We start from the raw sequence: 17,037 nt of genomic DNA, 5'->3' as shown, positions 1-17,037 counted from the left end.
AATTTGGATTGTTAGGTTAGGTTGGTTAAATTAGGATAACTTAGATTTGGACACAATATTTTTTTAATATTTGGTTAGGTTAGGTTAGGTTGGATTACAATAAGTTAAGATTTAGTTAGGTTGTGTTAGGTTCTTCTCTTATTTTTCAAGGTTTTCTATTCCATTATATCCAATTTTGGACAAAGAAAAACACTTATTATGGACATTTTATTAGCTAGCCAACATATATAATTTATGTATATACCTTAATTTATATTCGGTAAATAACAGTACTAAATGGATGTAGATATTAACCTAGTTGAAACGACCAACTTTACACAGTTATACCCGGGCAAACACACACACACACACACACATACACACACACACACACACACACACACTGTTAGAGGTCTTAAAACATACACAGATTGCTCAAGACACGTATGTTGGATAAACAAACTTATTTATTCACCCAACAGAATATTTTAATAAGAGTGAAGACTAAAGTGGGTGAAGTAAATTGATTTGATTTTTATAGACGGGTTGTATAGCAGTGTTACAGAGGGTTTATTATATACGGGTGTAATTGGATGGTTTCGTGAGGTGATTAATGGCGTAAATTAGTGTTATGTGATTGATGGTTAGTGGTATGTATGGGACGTGTACGTAGTTCACTAGGAGAGGTGACTAACGAGGGTGCCAGAGTAGTGCCTGTAGGAGTCTTGTGGCACTAGCAGTTGTCTACACTGCCTGGTGGCCTTCACTAACCCCCCTCCACCGACCAACCCTCTACACCAACCTTCTCCACCCTCCTCTCTCCATCTACCACCACCCTCCTCTCTCACCCTCCTCTCTCACCCTCCTCTCTCCACCTACCTACTTAGGCATATGGTAGTCTCAATATAGTAAAAGGTAAATCACATTATCATACTAAAGTGCAGAATGATGACCTGTTTACTATTGCTAGCTCATACCCGCCGTGATAAAGACGAGACCACGACTTTAATGTTCACGAAGAAAGAGACGGAATCAATAAAGGTCCTCATACTATCACCAAGGTAACAGAGTGTGTGTGTTTACGTAAGCATTCGTCAACAGCCACTTCAACTTACTACAGTACTACGTTTGGGCGGCCTCACCCGACACAAAGAAAGCTTTTATGATATATCGTGTAACTTTAAACGATATCAAAATGACGAACAAAACAAATAAATTATTCTAACTTTGAACGTAATTGACTGAAAGATATCCAATATACCGGACTGGACCTTGCTATATTTTGATATCGTCTTTGGCTTTACGTGTCGAAATCTTCTTCCTCTTGCGTGACCATGACTGCTGCAGGTATTGGATTGTGTGGGTTAATGGCACTGCTACATATACTCAGGGCTAGTGGTGCTATGGAATGAATGAGATAGATAGATAGATAGATAATCAGTAATATGTAAGTTCCCACTGAGTCATCATGTACACAGATAGCACAGGTGTACAAACAGTGTAAACGGGCAGTACAAATATATAAACAATATAACCAGCCAAGAACTAAGGATGCCAGAAGACAATAAAAAATGATTTTCACTGGGATCCGGGAACACAATTATTCCTTGTATTACGCTGAAGTTTTCCTCTTTCCCGTGTAACATATATAATATTTGTTAGTTTCTAAGTATAGTCACACCTGCACGAGCACACTCCATTCTCGGAAAACTAAAAAAATACCCCGGGAGAGTTTGGGTGCAGTAGTGTAGTGTGTCCAACGCTCTGTAAAATTGTCGTTAATATTTGAAGATTTTACAATATATTATCAGCCTTGAAATTCCCAGACTGATAATATCATGATTAGTTTATTCTTTATCAATTTCAAGGCGCCATGTCAAGTTGATAGAAGATAAAATAAGGAAAAAACGTTTGAGGTGAATTTGTCAACACTCGTGCATAAACATATTATGTGAGTGTGATGATTTGTTTTAAATTTACTCTGGTTTGTCGTGGGTGTTTAAGGTCTCCTGATGTCTAAGTTACACAGAGAACTACGGGAGTTACACAAGTACAGGTTTATCTTGTGTAGTTCAGCTGGACCCACCTTGTTTACTTTCATTGGTCGAGTTGGCAACTGTGCTGTTGCCGCGATGACGCGTTGGTGAGGGACACGGGAAATTCCAAGCAGATGAACAGTTGTTGGCTTCATTCAGTTACTGGACCTCAGTGTGCTATATAGCACCAGAGGTAGTGACACACGTAGCTCTGTTCGGTTAGCTATACGCTTAGAAAAACTACACTTAGACTGTTAAGTAAGTGGCAAAAGAGTGCGGCTGGCAGAGCTGTATTCGACTCAACTCGAGGTAAGTGCACTTGTTATTACAGGAATTCCCCAAATGATTTCCTAATTAGTGAAAGGATATATTTGTAGACAGATACTCTGCTTAACACTAGATGTTGAAAAAGTTATACTACCCAGTGACAATCATTCGTTAGGGCACTAGAGTGCAGTTGTCATACCGTGCAAGTTTATCTGCCACACTGAGTGATGCGAGACACACCTGTAAGTATACCAACATACTGTACGCATGTGGCAGACTCTGGTGGCTATGACGTGTGTTTCAGCTGTTATTACTTAATCCCAACTTATATCTAGCTTCAATATATATGTTTGTTACCTGATTCACACCTGACACGTAAGTATTAGTATAAGTAGTTCATACGTCTTTTATTTAAATTAATCCAGCGGTAGTGTGTATAGCTTGCTGGATTAGTGTCACAGCTATATATGTTTATTGTGTTGATAAGCTGTCTATCCCGTGTTATCCTTGGTGGGATCGACTTAAATCACTGTACACCTGCAATATGCACACTGTATAATTATCTACACAAGTCTGGTCTTGAGTGAGCTCACACTTGGCGCCGCCACAACACACTCTGGCAGATTGTTCCAACAGTCCACAATAATCACTCTGAAAAAGTTTGCCCTGACAATTTTTTGAACCTGTAGCTTCTTCAACCTTAAAACTGTGACCTCTATTGGGGCCGTCTAGGTATCTGGGCGACCTTAAGTCTTGTAAGACCCACTCGCTTAGTCGCTTGATTGCTTATAATTACACTATTTACACGTTGAACTAATTTGGACCTAAAAGACGATTTCATTATCTATTTATCTATATCTTCTATCACGCCCACTCACAGTCGAGTTGGACAGTATGACTCCGCTGTTTTGGTTGCTCGAGGTTCGTACAGTAAATAATACTCAGAACTGAGGATATAATGATGTATTGCACAGTGTCTAAAACAAAAATAACATGGATCATATGAGATTCTACCTTGACTAAATATGTTCACATTATACGAGTTAATAAGCAGAATATTTACTAGAGTGGTGGACGAGTGGAACAAGCTTAGCAACTTTGTAGTAAGTGCTGGAACGCTGGAAAGTTTCAAAGGGAGGCTGGATAGATTCATGGATGATAGAGAGTGGTAGTAACTCTCGACAGGAACTGCCATGCACAGGCCAACCTGCCTATTGCAGACTCCTTATGTTCTTATGTAGAGTTTCCATAAAATGATATGGTGTTGGTGTTATGTTAACAGACGCAGGTTATGGTATAGTTTACCCTGAGTTTGTTATCGTTTTCTCTCGTTTCGTACGATAAGCGGGTCTTGATAGATGGTCTTTGTTAACTCTGGCCTTAAAAATACAGATAAAATGTTGGCGGTACAGCGGAAATGAGCTTATCTCCCACCAGTAACCAATATGTCAAGAGAGGAGTGTTATCCAGTGTGACCCTCGCCACCAAACATCACAGGATTCCCGGACTTTTGTTTCCTTCTGTACAAACATTGGAAAGACCAACCGCCCGAACGGCTAGTGAACTGATAAGTGGCTAAATGATAAAAAAACCAAGAAAAAAATTGACTCGTATATCGTGTCGTGGTTATCAATCAGTCATGACTCATAACCTTGTGATTATATTCGACCACACGACCTTATTATACACATTCAACAGGATCTACACACACACACCAGAGGAGAATGACAAGACTAATCCCGGGCATTAGGAACCTTGAGTATAGAGACAGGTTAAAGCATCTTAATTTGCACTCCCTTGAGAGACGTAGAGCGAGGGGCGACCTGATAGAGGTGTATAAGTGGAAGGCAGGGCTAAACAAAGGGGACATTACAAAGGTACTCAAATTATCCAACCAGCAGCGAACTCGTAACAATGGTTTTAAATTAGACAAATGTAGATTTAGGCGTGAAATAGGTAAACACTGGTTTGGAAACAGAGTAGTGGATGAATAAAACAAGTTACCAAATATCATCATTAACTCGAATAGGCTGAATTGCTTCAAACATAGGTTGGATGCTCATATGAGCAATAGGGGTTGGGTGTAAACGGGACTGCCCAGTATGGGCCAATAGGCGCGCTGCAGTTTCCTCCATTCTTATGTTCAATTAGTTCTAAGTGCAATTGATATCTCCTCAATATGTTAGAGATCTTATGACCCAATAGTGTACAGGGGGGGGGGGGGCACTGTGGTTGGCGCTGTTTAGCCCAGAGCGCCACCAGCGAATTCTGGGATAGGACACTAGACAGACACTAGACATTGCACCTAATTAGTTAAACCCCTTAAATTTCAATTCTGAGAAAAAAGTATATTTTGGTAAAAATTTTTGTAAGGTGTATGACCTACATTTTCGGTGGTTTTTGGCCAAAAAATAGATTTTGCTGAAAATCACAGTATGGGTACTCATGAGCTTGCTCTTTATGAATATGTGGTCCACGATTCGATTGTGGAGTAATTAGTGGGGTACCAAGTGACAGCACTAGGATCCCGCTTCCTCTATCAAGGAATAAACAATTGAAATTGAATGGACATTGCACCCAATCTAGCCAAATCAAACTGACTCATCTATATGTCACAGCTACTACCCCAAACTATAATCTAATCGAAGTCATTCTGTGATTCTTTTATCCGCGACAGAGTCTCCATTGTCTCGCAAGATGGAGATGAGAGAGGCAGTGTTACCAAGACCTGTGTGAGAGGAGGCAATAGTTTAGACATTCAGGTTGACCCAGAAGACATGAGCAACTCCTCCCTCGCCATGGCTGACAATACAAATGAATTATTGGTGAGTAAAAAATGTTGTTTTCTGTAGGGCCTTTAAAGGAGGTCGGCCCAGCCGGCCTCTAACCAATTATCACTAAACTGGTTAGACCTGGATAGCTGTGTGCAGGTGTGGTCCTGCCCAGGTGTCTTGGTTAGGTGAGGTTGTAGGTCACCCGGCTAACTCACGTCATTAGCGGGCAAGGTCAAGTCCCTAGGGTCGACCTGAGGTGTGTCAACCCGGAATGTGGTGGTACCACTAGGTCTGCAGTGTACTTGCTGTTATATGTGACATAATTCTGGGCGATAAAATCTATCCGCTTGTTTTGGTTCCTCGTTTTCCTCTCTACTGTATTGATATTAATCTTTTCCGCCTTGAGATATACCATAACATCCGTCATAATAATTTTTACTTTCAACTACTGTACGAGCGCTGGACCCCAACCTCACCAACACGTATACATAAATTACGCTTCTCAGAACTGCTACGTTAAGTTTAACCACGAATAAGAACAAACGGTATTGTATCATGTTTTGTCCAAATTTACAAACACACACACACACACACACACTATAGTTCGACATTTCCTTAATAAAAATCTTCTGTTGATAGTATCTAATGTATAATGTATTTTGTTTACAAGTCTCCCTTATTCTCTCGTCCACTAAACGCTCCAGTGCTTTCGTAACACGTCCCACCCCATTTCCTTATTGTCCACAGTTCTTGGTGTTATTATTCCACTTGTATCTTGCTACTGTACGATTTTTCTTCCATTTTTACTGTATTTATCCATCTCTGAATGCCTTCCTTAACATATCCACCAGGTCTACTCCATCCTTCAATGCTGCCTCCATTATCTCCAAGTCCAGAAACATTTAGATGATGCTTACGTTGGAACGAGTCATCACTAAAAGATAAACAGGTCATAGGTCAATATGTTTACTGACAGTGAGGTGGTGACATTTTAGTTTGACGTTGCGTTGAATTTCTCGGAGAACAAGCCTTTATGTACCACAATGACTAGAGTGGTTATAGCGTCAACGCCTCACTCAAGCACCGTAACAGGAGCTCGACCGGAAGGGAGCGAAACGTTTACATCTTTCTATTGTGTAAGTCACATCCGCTTGTTGGCACTCGCAGGGACTTTTAAATTTGTTTATGCTTTCTTTCTGTGATTGTCCGGAGATCAGTAATACTCACACACCTTTATAAATGCAAGGTGGGTGTTATGGAAGAGCATAGACATGACATCAACGCTATGTTATAAAATTAATGAAAAATATAATTATGCTGGCGGGAAGTTAGTGCTTGGCGTTTTATTAACAACTAAACAAAACAAACATACGCTCGTAGACGAATGAAGTTGACATTCCCAATTTAATTATTTAATACATAAATCACTTCGACGTGGGTTTTTTTATTCGTCTTCTTCATCAGCCATCATGAAGATATTTATCAGCTTTGAACATAGGAAATGACCTTTTCGACATTTTATCTTGACTCCCCCCTCCCCCTCCCGTACCACTCCTCCTCCGGTCCTCCTCATCCCTCTCATGAGAGATAAACTTATTGAGAGGACGATTGCTGTTGCCACGGTTAAATTAAGTCAGTTTAGGTCAGGTCAGGTCCTAACCAAACGCCCGTGTGTGTGTGTGTGTGTGTTGACTGAACCCCTGGTGTGTATGTTAAACAGATACAGTGTGTGAGGGCGGGTGACGACGTGAGGTTGAAGGCTTTATTGGACGCTGGGGTGGACGTAAAGGGGGTCACACTGCCAGAGGACGACCCAGAAACTGCTGGCTACACGCTGCTAGGTCTGGCGGCCATGTGTGGGCACCATCACCTTATCGTCCCTCTATTAACTGCCGGCGTGCTTGTTAATGACCCTGGTGGCAGTACCCGCAGCCCACTACACCTCGCTACGCTATACGGACACGAAAATTGTGCAGAAGCCTTACTGGAGGCCTCAGCTGATATAGAAGCCGCTAGTGAAAAAGACTGCGGTAAGACAAAGTTGTTATATTGTTGAGCTGTATCCAAGTTAATTTAAGTTAATTAGTTGTAGCATAAATGGTTGTTACTTGTGTTAATTAGTCGTATAATGAGTGAGTGTGTTTTGGGTTAACACCAGGTGTTCCATACACAGGTGAGAGGCCGCTACACTTTGCCTGCCGGACAGATAATTTAGCCTTGATTCGGTTACTCCTGGCCCGAGGTGCTGATATCCACTCCACTGACGAGGAAGGAGGTGAGTGATCACTACTACTACTACTACTACTACTTTTTTTTTTAACGTGGCCTCCAGCCTCCCCCAATAGCCACACCTTCGCCACCATTTAATTACCTTAATATTAAATATCCTAATACATATGTAGCTATCCTATCTGTGTTAAATTAGTTGAGCCGCAGATCTATGTGGCATTCAGTGACAGTAGCCTCATAGTTGATATCTGCAGCAGTTGTCGGAATTGGGGCAGAAGCTCTCGTTCCCCTGAGGCAGAGCAAAGCCGACCGAAGGAGAGAGAAAGACAGTCGACATCTCATCCAGGCTGTAACGAAACTTCTGGGCTGCTGCTTCTGTTCGGAGATCACCTCCGCGAGTCTGGCGTAGAAACATCTTGCACTTCGTCCCATCCCACCAGAGGTTGTGAACACTAGTGGAGTGAAGCTGCCTTGATCAATGTTTTGGATTCTCTCCCCATACGCCCTTATCTTGTCGTTCTCGTTCCTCCTATGTGCAGCATCGAGAGCTAGGTTACGGTGACATGCGGCCATGGGATCGAAAATCCCGATGTCGAAGAAAGCTCGCTGTCCCCGCGTCCAGAATCCTCGAGCACTGACGTCAACACGGGCTTCGTTAGATGTGTTTGAAGTCCAATGTTGAAAGATCTCACCATCCAATGGAAGGAGGGTCAGTTCTACCATGACATCCCGGCAGATTTCCTTCAACATATTTGCTGTAAGGTCCCTTACTTCCTCATGCATATGAAATCCCCTTTCTTGCAGACCATGGCGTGATCGCCGTCATTGGAAGAGCCACACACGCATTGGGAGGGCAAACCTTCTACTGGCCGACCGTACCTCAGAGCAATGGCATCTGTAAATTCTTGTTTGTTAAGACTGAAACCATTTGCCCTTATCGGTAACGTAGTTAACCAGTTCGAGGCGCCCACCTCCTGCGCTATAGCTACTTTTTTTCAAATTTTCTGGAACCTGCAGCAACAGATGCTGCAACTTATCATTTTGGCAGTACTGTCGATCTGTCGTAATGGACCTACGAATCTCGTTTACTTCACTGGTATCGACTTCCCCTGTTGTGTTCTGGGCTATTATGTGGTCCGTGAGGGCTGCCGTGAGCTTAAGTGAATTTTGATGTTCGGTGGCTGCAATCTCCTCTGGATTGGTTAGTCCCATCCCTCCCAGTCTTGGTGGAAGTGCAAGAAGTGCTCTTTCTGCTGGGGTTAAATGAGTGTTTCACTAATTTGGGAATGAACTTGACACTGATAGCTTCCTCCAGAGGGTGGAAGAGGGGTCCTATATCAGGGATAGTACGCATCAGGTAGTTCCAACGATGCTTGACCCCATGGGTGAATGCAGCAAAAGCCGCATGTGGCTCTGTGTTAGCAATCTCAGACAGAGCTTGGATTTCACTAACCCACTCATTCATCTTTTCCGCTACGTACTCGGTCTTGAAGTCCGTAGTGCCAATTACTGCGCCTAGATGTCTTTGGCCGTCCTTAGTTATTTTGACCTCACTTCCGCCAAAAACCTCCTTTGCCCGTTCATAATGTTCTGGCTTCACGATGAGGAAAGACCTGCTGGCGTTTGGGTGGTACCCTATTTGTAGACCTCGCGATGTTACCAAGTCCCACCACTTTTTGATGTCCTCCACTTTTCCTGCTCCTGTAAGGTCATCAGCATACGCCACTTGTTTGACCCCAGTTGTTTCAAATTTTATTTCTTGTTGGAGCACTGATAGGCCTATTGCATACATTGCCATTGCAACAGGGTCCCCCTGTGTTGTTCCCTCGGTTGACTGTAAGATGGTATCACCTCTTAGGGCCTTGTTGTTTACTATATAGAGGTCTGATGGATTCCTATAGGAGTTTTCAACGTACATTGCAAAGCTTAGACACTTGATCTTGATGTTGTGCAGTGCGGCCTTGCGGTTAAGTATGTTGAATGCATTTGAAGCGTCGAACAGGAGAACGGCCTCACAATCACGCTGCTCAAATATCGTTCTCATGGCGTGAATGGCAGCTTCCCCTCCAGCTTGTTGGCCAGCACAAACTTGCAGGTTCCCTGCTGCTGCCCTGACATTGTCCTTTACCACCTCCATTATGCATTTTCCGATGATTCGCCTCAGCACTTCCCCCACTCCTATTGGCCTACATCCTGGATTCTTATCCAGGGGAATGAGGCGGCAGACCGTCAGAGCATGAAGGTGACGGCAGCATGAGGATGCCAGCTTTCTTGCAAGGACGGCAATGGCCGTGCAGAGATCACTTGCTGCGGGGCCAAACTTGTTAGTACTGAGGATGACTCTCCATCCGTTTGCATCCAGACCTGAAGGGCCGGCACCTCCCTGAGTAACTACTACTAGTCAGTGTGAGACATGCACCATTATATACAGATACAGTAGAGTAGAACAACCCGAGCAGTTATAAACATCAACAAGAAGTTGCACCATAAAGCACCACAAGTCGTCATCCTTGTTAGGGTGTCCAGGATATAGTTCATTATGTTATTATGGTGTGTGTGTGTGTATGTGTGTGTGTGTGTGTGTGTGTGTGTGTGTGTGTGTGTGTGTGTGTGTGTGTGTGTGTGTGTGTGTGTGTGTATGTGTGTGTGTGTGTGTGTGTGTGTGTGTGTGTGTGTGTGTGTATATTGTGTGTGTTGTTTTGTTTTGCTTAGTGCATCACCATTCTCATCAACCCCATCACCACCACCTTCATCATCATCATCATATCTTTATTCACAGGCTTTGGGGCACTACACTTCGCGGCTTACTATGACCAGCCAGAGATAGCCAAGTTACTGATCGATAAAGGGGTTGACATCGAAGCCTCATCCTTGGAGAAATGGCGACCCATCCACCGTGCTGCTTTACGCGACAACACTCGTGTCATCGAGGTCCTACTTGATGCTGGAGCGGACATCAACGCCCCAGGTTCCTTCGGTGAGTTGTGGATCCTGTTTATTATTATTATTTTTTTAAATCTCCACTTAATATCTTAAGAGTGGGTGAGGATTGCCTTTGGTGATAATTGGTAGGTATTCAGGTAACAAATTATCATTATCATCACTCACCCACAGGTAACTAATAATCATCACTCACCCACAGGTAGCTAATTATCATCACTCACCCACAGGTAACTAATTATCATCACTCACCCACAGGTAACAGAGCCGTACACTTCGCAGCTACCCGAGGCCAAATAGCAACATTGAAAATCTTGGCGGAGCGAAACTGTGACCTCTGCGGTCTGGAGAATTTGGGCGGCAACGCGGTCATGAGTGCGGCGAGTGGTGGTCGCCTCCAGACAGTCCAGTGGTTGGTGCAGCAGAACGTACCGCACTTGCATAGGAACAACGCCAACCGCACTCCTGAAGCCGTAGCCAGAATGTACGGTTATCATCACGTCGCCTGGTGGCTACATAAGCTAGATGGGGATGACACGTACACTGAACACACAGACATTGTAAGTTAAACCTTGAGGTCTTCCTCCCTTACCATCAAGGGGGGTGGGTGGGGTGGGGGTTTACCTGTACCTGTATACACCCAATTAGATGTTTGTTTCCTTGTTTATATTGGGTTGTTTATTTTTTTATTATGCACATCCGTATCTTAAGAATAATATAAAGATGATCTTGTGTGTGTGTGTGTGTGTGTGTGTGTGTGTGTGTGTGTGTGTGTGTGTGTGTGTGTGTGTGTGTGTGTGTGTGTGTGTGTGTGTGTGTGTGTATTTAAGCTAATTACAACCTAACGCAGAACCTCACAATATCCAGGCAGTGTGTCTTGAGGAGTATGAACGTATAGGTAACATCACACTGAGGTGGGCCAAGGTGGGTCTCTTCTCTAGCATAAGACTGAACCTTCCTGCCAGACCTTACCGCGTCCATTACCAAGATGAGAACGGCTGGACCCCCCTTCATCACGCCTCTTACAATAACATGGTGAGTCTTTCTCCTAACCTAATCTAACCCAACCTACCCAGTCGAACCTAACCTAACCCAACCTACCCAGTCCAACCTAACCTAACCTAACCTACCCAGTCCAACCTAACCTAACCCAACCTACCCAGTCCAACCCAGTCCAACCTAACCTATCATTCATTATCTAACTCTCGCATTCCTTCTCCCTAAAAATAAAATAAATAGAATGACTTAGAATCAGTAAATGTCTGAACTTTAGATAATGATGTGTTTTTGTTTGTCAAGTCTTGGTTATAAATGTCAAGGAATTATTATTATTGTTTCGTGTTTCTGTGCTTGTCAAGTTGAGGACATGAGTGTGTGTGTGCGTGTGTGCGTGTGTGTGTGTGTGTGTGTGGCCTTCCATTATCGTCTTTCACCCTCCACTTACCATTATCTACATTTGTCTTAGGTTTAATCTCTCTCTCTCTCTCTCCCCTTCTCTTTCTTAAGCTTTTGGTTCGATATATAGAGAGATAGATAGCTAGATAATACAGTAGACAGATAAGGTTTAAGATTTTAAGAAGGAGAGAGAGAGAGATTTCATTAAGTAACCCTCCTACTATCTCCCACAGAAAGAGGCAGTACTGGCATTGTTGTGGGTGGGTGCCTATCCTCTGTCCTTGACCATGGCAAAAGAGACCCCACGTGACCTGGCACTCTCTCAGGGTCACCCACAGATCGCCAAGTTACTAGAGGTCACCATCCCGGAGCTGGTGAGTAACTAGGTCAGGCTCCTCACCAGGATGACCTGCTCGTTCTTAGCCTTTATGTGTCGGGGATTTCTATGAATGCCCTTCCTGATTGACTGACTGACTCACCCACCCTCACACACACCAAGATTATTAGTTAACTTTTTTTCTCTCCTTAATCTACCTTCTGGTTAGGTTAACACAGCAAGCTGGTGGTTATATGGTTATGCTGCCAGTACTGGTGAAGTTGCATAAGAAAAATTAGAAGGTAGATAACACGCACACATAAGGACCTCATCAATGACCATGTTTTTGTGTTGACAGTCGAGGAAGCAGCGGGTTTACCTGTACGGCCGCCTCCTACACAAGATCAGCTGCGCGGAGTTACAGACGCTACACGAGGCGGGCGAGTTGGTGGAACAGGGTCGCCGCGTCACCCTGGTCAAGGAAGTAGGGGAACTTCTCCAATCTGGAGCGCCCCTGGAGCCTGTAGGAGGACACACCGTTCATGCCTTACACTTGGCCATCACTACTAACTGCACGGACTTGCTGCCTCTGCTGTTGAGTGTCAGGGTGCCCCTCACTGCCACCACAGGAGGCATGAACGTTATCCAGTTGGCTTGGATCTCTCCTGATGTCACAACACAGATTGGCGTCATCGTCACCAGGGTAAGTTGAGCTCGCATCTTCCGCTCCCACAGTTACCCCACCACCACACCCAGCCCACAATACCCCCACCACCACACCCAGCCCACAGTACCCCCCACACACCACACCCAGCCCACAGTACACCCAGCAGCAACATATCACCCGGACATACAACATCTTCCTCAAAGTGTTAAATAAGGATAAGGATTTCTCTCCCTCCACCTCATCCATTACACCTGTTTTATATTGGTGTTGTCTCGTCACCTCCTCCACCTCATCCATTACACCTGTTGTATATTGGTGTTGTCTCGTCACCTCCTCCACCTCATCCATTACACCTGTTGTATATTGGTGTTGTCTCGTCACCTCCTCCACCTCATCCATTACACCTGTTGTATATTGGTGTTGTCTCGTCACCTCCTCCACCTCATCCATTACACCTGTTGTATATTGGTGTTGTCTCGTCACCTCTCGACAGGCTTTCATACAGAAAATGCAGCAAGAACTAACTCTGGTGGGGGAGGAGTACCAGGACCTGAGGGCGGGGATGGAACAAATGGTGGAACAACTACAGGACGAGGAACCTTGGCGAGCAGCTTGGCAGGGCACTGAGAAGACCACTGAAGTTCTCACCAACCTCCTCTCCCAGGCTTGCCATCACGGTGCCTCCCTCACTGCCTCCTTCATCCAGGTGAGTTTTTTTTTTATCTGCCTCACACCTATGTAGTTATTGAACGAGAGAGAGAGAGAGAGAAAAAAAAATACATAAATACTATGATTAGACAAAAATACCTTCATTTCAACTAATGTATATTACCAAAACTTCCTCCTTGTAGTAATTTTATCATTTATTTGTACGTCTGGCAGTGGGAAGGAGGATCTGCCACATCCCAGGCTGGCATTGGTCGTACTGCACTCCACGTTGCCCTGGATGCTGGCCACTTAACCACCGCAGTTTGTCTTGTTCGGAACCTGGGCGGGAACCTGTTCTTGGGTGATAGTGAAGGTCGCCTGCCCCTACACATGTGTCCTCAGTCCACCAGGGTGTTACTACTGGAGGTGAGATGATCGTCATGGGCCTGTCACACCTGGTGATACAACCTGACCTTACTGAGCCAGATGCCACACCTGAAGATTAGCCACTCCAGCATATATCACCAACCTAATGCAAACCAAATGTGACCTAACCTAAGTTTACCCAAATTAATCTAACTTAACCTTACATAACTGTCCAGGTAGCATTAGAGTGATTAATCTTCTGGTGAAATAAGCTGAGGTGTCTAATGTTCAGGTGATCCCTTATCAGTTGCTAATTTGATACAGCACATCACCCTTTTGTGGGTATTGTGTCGAATATAATGAAACAGTATTAATTTTCCTTACCAGTGCAGTATTGTGAAGCAACAAACTCATAGGTGTCGTCAAAATTCCATGGGCGCTATTCTCATCTACTTGACCTCAGAAATATTTTGATGGTCTGGTTAATAGAGGTCACGGGAGGTCAATGGTACCTAAAGGGATAGAAGAGGTCAGAGTTCAAGTTTGTTATGTCTTTAACAGTAGATGTAGTCCTAATAACCCATCCTGATTGACGGTTCCTCACCTTCTCCCGCCAGGATGCTGTGAGCCACGATTACCGCGCTCTGGACTTCGTCTTGGGGAAAGCTCGCACCACCGTAGAGAAGAAGAATACAGCTCTGATCATGTTGCTTCTGGCTACCCTATATACAGAAGCCAACTTGTCCTCTGAGGAAGCCATTTCCCAAAAGGTCAAGTTGTCCTCCGGTGCGCCACAAGAGAGAAGAGATCCTTGCCCATCAGAGAGCTGGAAGGAAGTCTTTCTCCAGCTGGCTGCGATCCTACACCAGGTTGAGGAGAGTGAGTTCCTTGACAATGGATGGCTGAAGTACCTGTCGTCGTGTATAACTGAGTCAAGCGGCGAACAAGATGGAGTTGCCGAGGGCGAGAGCGAAGGTGCAGTAGGTGATGAGGGCCACACATTACCTGATATTGAGGAGGAACTTTTCTTCAGTCTCATTGAAGATCTCAATACGAGAGGCAAAGTAGAATCCAAGAACCGCAAACGAGATGCTCAGGAGGAGGACCTTTTGAACACAACACTGCACAGAACACTCCGGCTGTGTTGCGAGTCTGGCCTTCCACTCCTCACCCACCTGGTGCTGACAGTCGGCGGTGTGAATGTGGATGAAGTCGTGGATGCTGTGAGTGGGTCCACCTCCTTACACATTGTCGCTTCTCACGGTCGTCTCGGTCTGCTCGATTACTTGCTGAGTCGCAGGGCGTCCACCTCCGTCGTGAATGGGGCGGGTCACACCCCGGCTCACCTGGCCTACATGTTCGGTCACACTGCTGTTGGGGATCGCCTGTGTGAGGGGCTGGAGGAAGCACGTGATAGAGCCGGAAAATGTCCCAAGGATTTATTGGCAGGATTTAAGAAGTATATGGAGATTTACATCCTGGATAAGAAGATTAGAGTCAAGGCTCATGAGTTAAATGATCCCCTCGCCCTCACACGAGCGCACCTGGAACAGTTCAAGTGGAAATGGCGAGCCAACTTCAAGAAAGCTGTAAAAAAACTTCATGTAGACTTCACAAGAGGCGAGGCGAAAGTGGTTCAAGAAACATTAGCAGTAGAACTACGGAGATTACTTCAAGACTTGGCCAAGCTGAACCCTCTCTTAGATGGTGACCTGCAGATCTTGGGCAGCAGCGCAGACAACCTTCGCCTCTATGCACCTGATGAATTTGACTGTAATGTGGTGCTGAAGACTGTCACGGGTTTTCCAGGAGGCGGCCTGAACGTTGAGTTGAAACCCCTTGACAAGAAGCTGGCCAGTATGAAGGGTTACACCACTTACTTCAGTGTAACACCAGTGGATGATGGCGACCAGAAAAAATTTGATGATCTGAAGGAATTTGTTGAAGGTCCCAACTTCGTGAACACATTCTCCGAAGCTCTCTTCCAGTGCCTACAGAACTTCAAGCTGTCAGATCCTCGTCTGAACTTCGTGCCTCCAGGAGCAAGAAAGACACAAGTTGGTACTAATGTTTCTTTTGTGTGGGAGGGCACTGAGTACCCCATGTTGCTCATCGATGTGGACATGGTTCCTATTTTGAAGATCCCTTGGCCGAAAGACCAAGATAGACCACCTCTCACCCCAGCCGACGTGGACACCCTGTACCTCAGCAACACAGGAGACGGTGATTGGCGATTTTCATTCTCTGCCATAGAAAACAAGATCTTCAGCGCCCTCACCGACGACCAGCGTCTGGTCTTCCTCTCGTGTAAACTAATGATTGTGTCCCTGAAGGTGGAGAGCTGGGCACCCCGTGACAGGAAGGAGCTCTTCACCTACTGGTATGGCCGCAGGTTCAAGCTTCCCGCTCCCGCTGGTTTCATCCTCAAGAACACCTTCATGATGGAACTGGAGGAAGTGAAGGATGCCGCCCTGTGGGATCCATCACACCTTCACGAGAGGATGCGCTCCATCTTTTGCAGGATGTGTAAGACGGACACCAACGAGAAGACGGGTGAAAATAGGTACTTCCACGGTAAGGTCAGGGCGTACTTCGGAGGTAATGCCGAGAAGCCATCCGTCGGTCTAGGCGCCCCCGAGATCCTTCGAGCACTGGAGCTCTGGGAGTCCAAATCAGAGGGGAAGATGAACACGGAGCCAAGTGCCCCAGAGATCCAGTTAGCTACAAAATGAACATAAATTACAGTACCATAAATTAGCACATTATTCAGCACTCGAACTCTTTATACCACAAATGAACAAGTTAAAGTATTGTACAAATAATGGACATAGTAAGACACAGATAAGTTACTATTGCACAAATTGTACAGTAGTTTTAGCTGTATTAAAGAACTTAGTATTAATTGCTACAGACATACAGAATTCACATTGAATCAAGCGTAAACAAGAGATTTTTAGGTGACGTAACCTTGTTAACCACGTCTGAGGATGATTTAACCCTTTGAGGATGATGACTTAACCCTTCGAGGATGATGACTTAACCTTTTGAGGATGATGATTTAACCCTTTGAGGATGAGGACTTATTTTAAGATGATTTAAGCTTGCAAGTATAACGATTTAATTTTGGAAGGATGATTGTAGTCTTTGAAGATATAAACAGTTCAGTACCTAAATATTAATAAGTTTTAAAATTATATTATTCTGTTTACATAATCCAACGATTGTTTGCTCATGTACCATAAGTTTTTAACAGAATGGGGTTGGTATTGTACTCCGGAATTAATAAATTTTAGATAACACAAATAAAGTAATTTTGAACTTTCCTTTGTATCACTGTACTGTTAAATTAAGGTCAAATTGGTATTAGGTTAGTGTTACGTTAAATTAGGTAAGCGTTCGGTTTGGGTATGTTAGGCTAAG

At 44.4% G+C, this 17,037-nt stretch overlaps 2 protein-coding genes across 6 annotated transcripts in view; one reads left to right on the top strand and one right to left on the bottom strand.

The window, feature by feature from the left end:
• Positions 1 to 2,170, bottom strand: part of LOC121862590 (apolipoprotein D-like) — a 10,021-nt gene extending 7,851 nt beyond the window's left edge. The window contains exon 1 of the mRNA XM_042360906.1: positions 2,066 to 2,170. Coding sequence (XP_042216840.1) covers positions 2,066 to 2,170 — 105 coding nt within the window. The remainder of the gene's footprint in view (positions 1 to 2,065) is intronic.
• Positions 2,171 to 2,185: 15 nt separating this feature from the next.
• On the top strand, positions 2,186 to 16,920 carry LOC121862540. 5 transcript variants are annotated; one of them, XM_042360861.1, is made up of 12 exons: positions 2,186 to 2,324; positions 4,960 to 5,107; positions 6,777 to 7,086; positions 7,230 to 7,331; positions 10,065 to 10,262; positions 10,484 to 10,785; positions 11,093 to 11,260; positions 11,854 to 11,994; positions 12,295 to 12,639; positions 13,097 to 13,309; positions 13,486 to 13,677; positions 14,235 to 16,920. In XM_042360861.1, the coding sequence occupies exons 2-12, from the start codon at positions 5,060 to 5,062 to the stop codon at positions 16,347 to 16,349; spliced, it is 4,134 nt and encodes a 1,377-aa protein (XP_042216795.1). In that variant the 5' UTR covers positions 2,186 to 2,324; positions 4,960 to 5,059; the 3' UTR covers positions 16,350 to 16,920. The 5 variants fall into 5 exon arrangements, with proteins under 5 accessions (XP_042216795.1, XP_042216803.1, XP_042216787.1 ...); XM_042360869.1 differs by lacking the exon at positions 2,186 to 2,324 and adding an exon at positions 2,428 to 2,524; XM_042360853.1 differs by lacking the exon at positions 2,186 to 2,324 and adding an exon at positions 2,534 to 2,575 and having other exon boundaries at positions 4,960 to 5,103; positions 6,776 to 7,086.
• Positions 16,921 to 17,037: the final 117 nt, after the last annotated feature.

The sequence above is a fragment of the Homarus americanus genome, unplaced genomic scaffold (assembly GCF_018991925.1).
Source record: "Homarus americanus isolate GMGI-L3 unplaced genomic scaffold, GMGI_Hamer_2.0 scaffold40248, whole genome shotgun sequence".
Lineage (NCBI taxonomy): Eukaryota > Metazoa > Arthropoda > Malacostraca > Decapoda > Nephropidae > Homarus > Homarus americanus.
The sequence above is the reverse complement of the archived record's forward strand: the minus strand, read 5'-3'. Positions and strand labels throughout refer to the sequence as shown.

What these genes read in the sequence shown, in the direction of transcription:
- LOC121862540 (XM_042360845.1), top strand. Translation starts at nt 2,550, where the DNA reads ATGTGGCAGACTCTGGTGGCTATGAC. An exon ending in CAGACTCTGGTGGCTATGAC is followed by an intron (nt 2,576 to 4,959) that starts GTGTGTTTCAGC and finishes TATCCGCGACAG; the next exon opens with AGTCTCCATTGTCTCGCAAG. An exon ending in TTGGCGTCATCGTCACCAGG is followed by an intron (nt 12,640 to 13,096) that starts GTAAGTTGAGCT and finishes ACCTCTCGACAG; the next exon opens with GCTTTCATACAGAAAATGCA.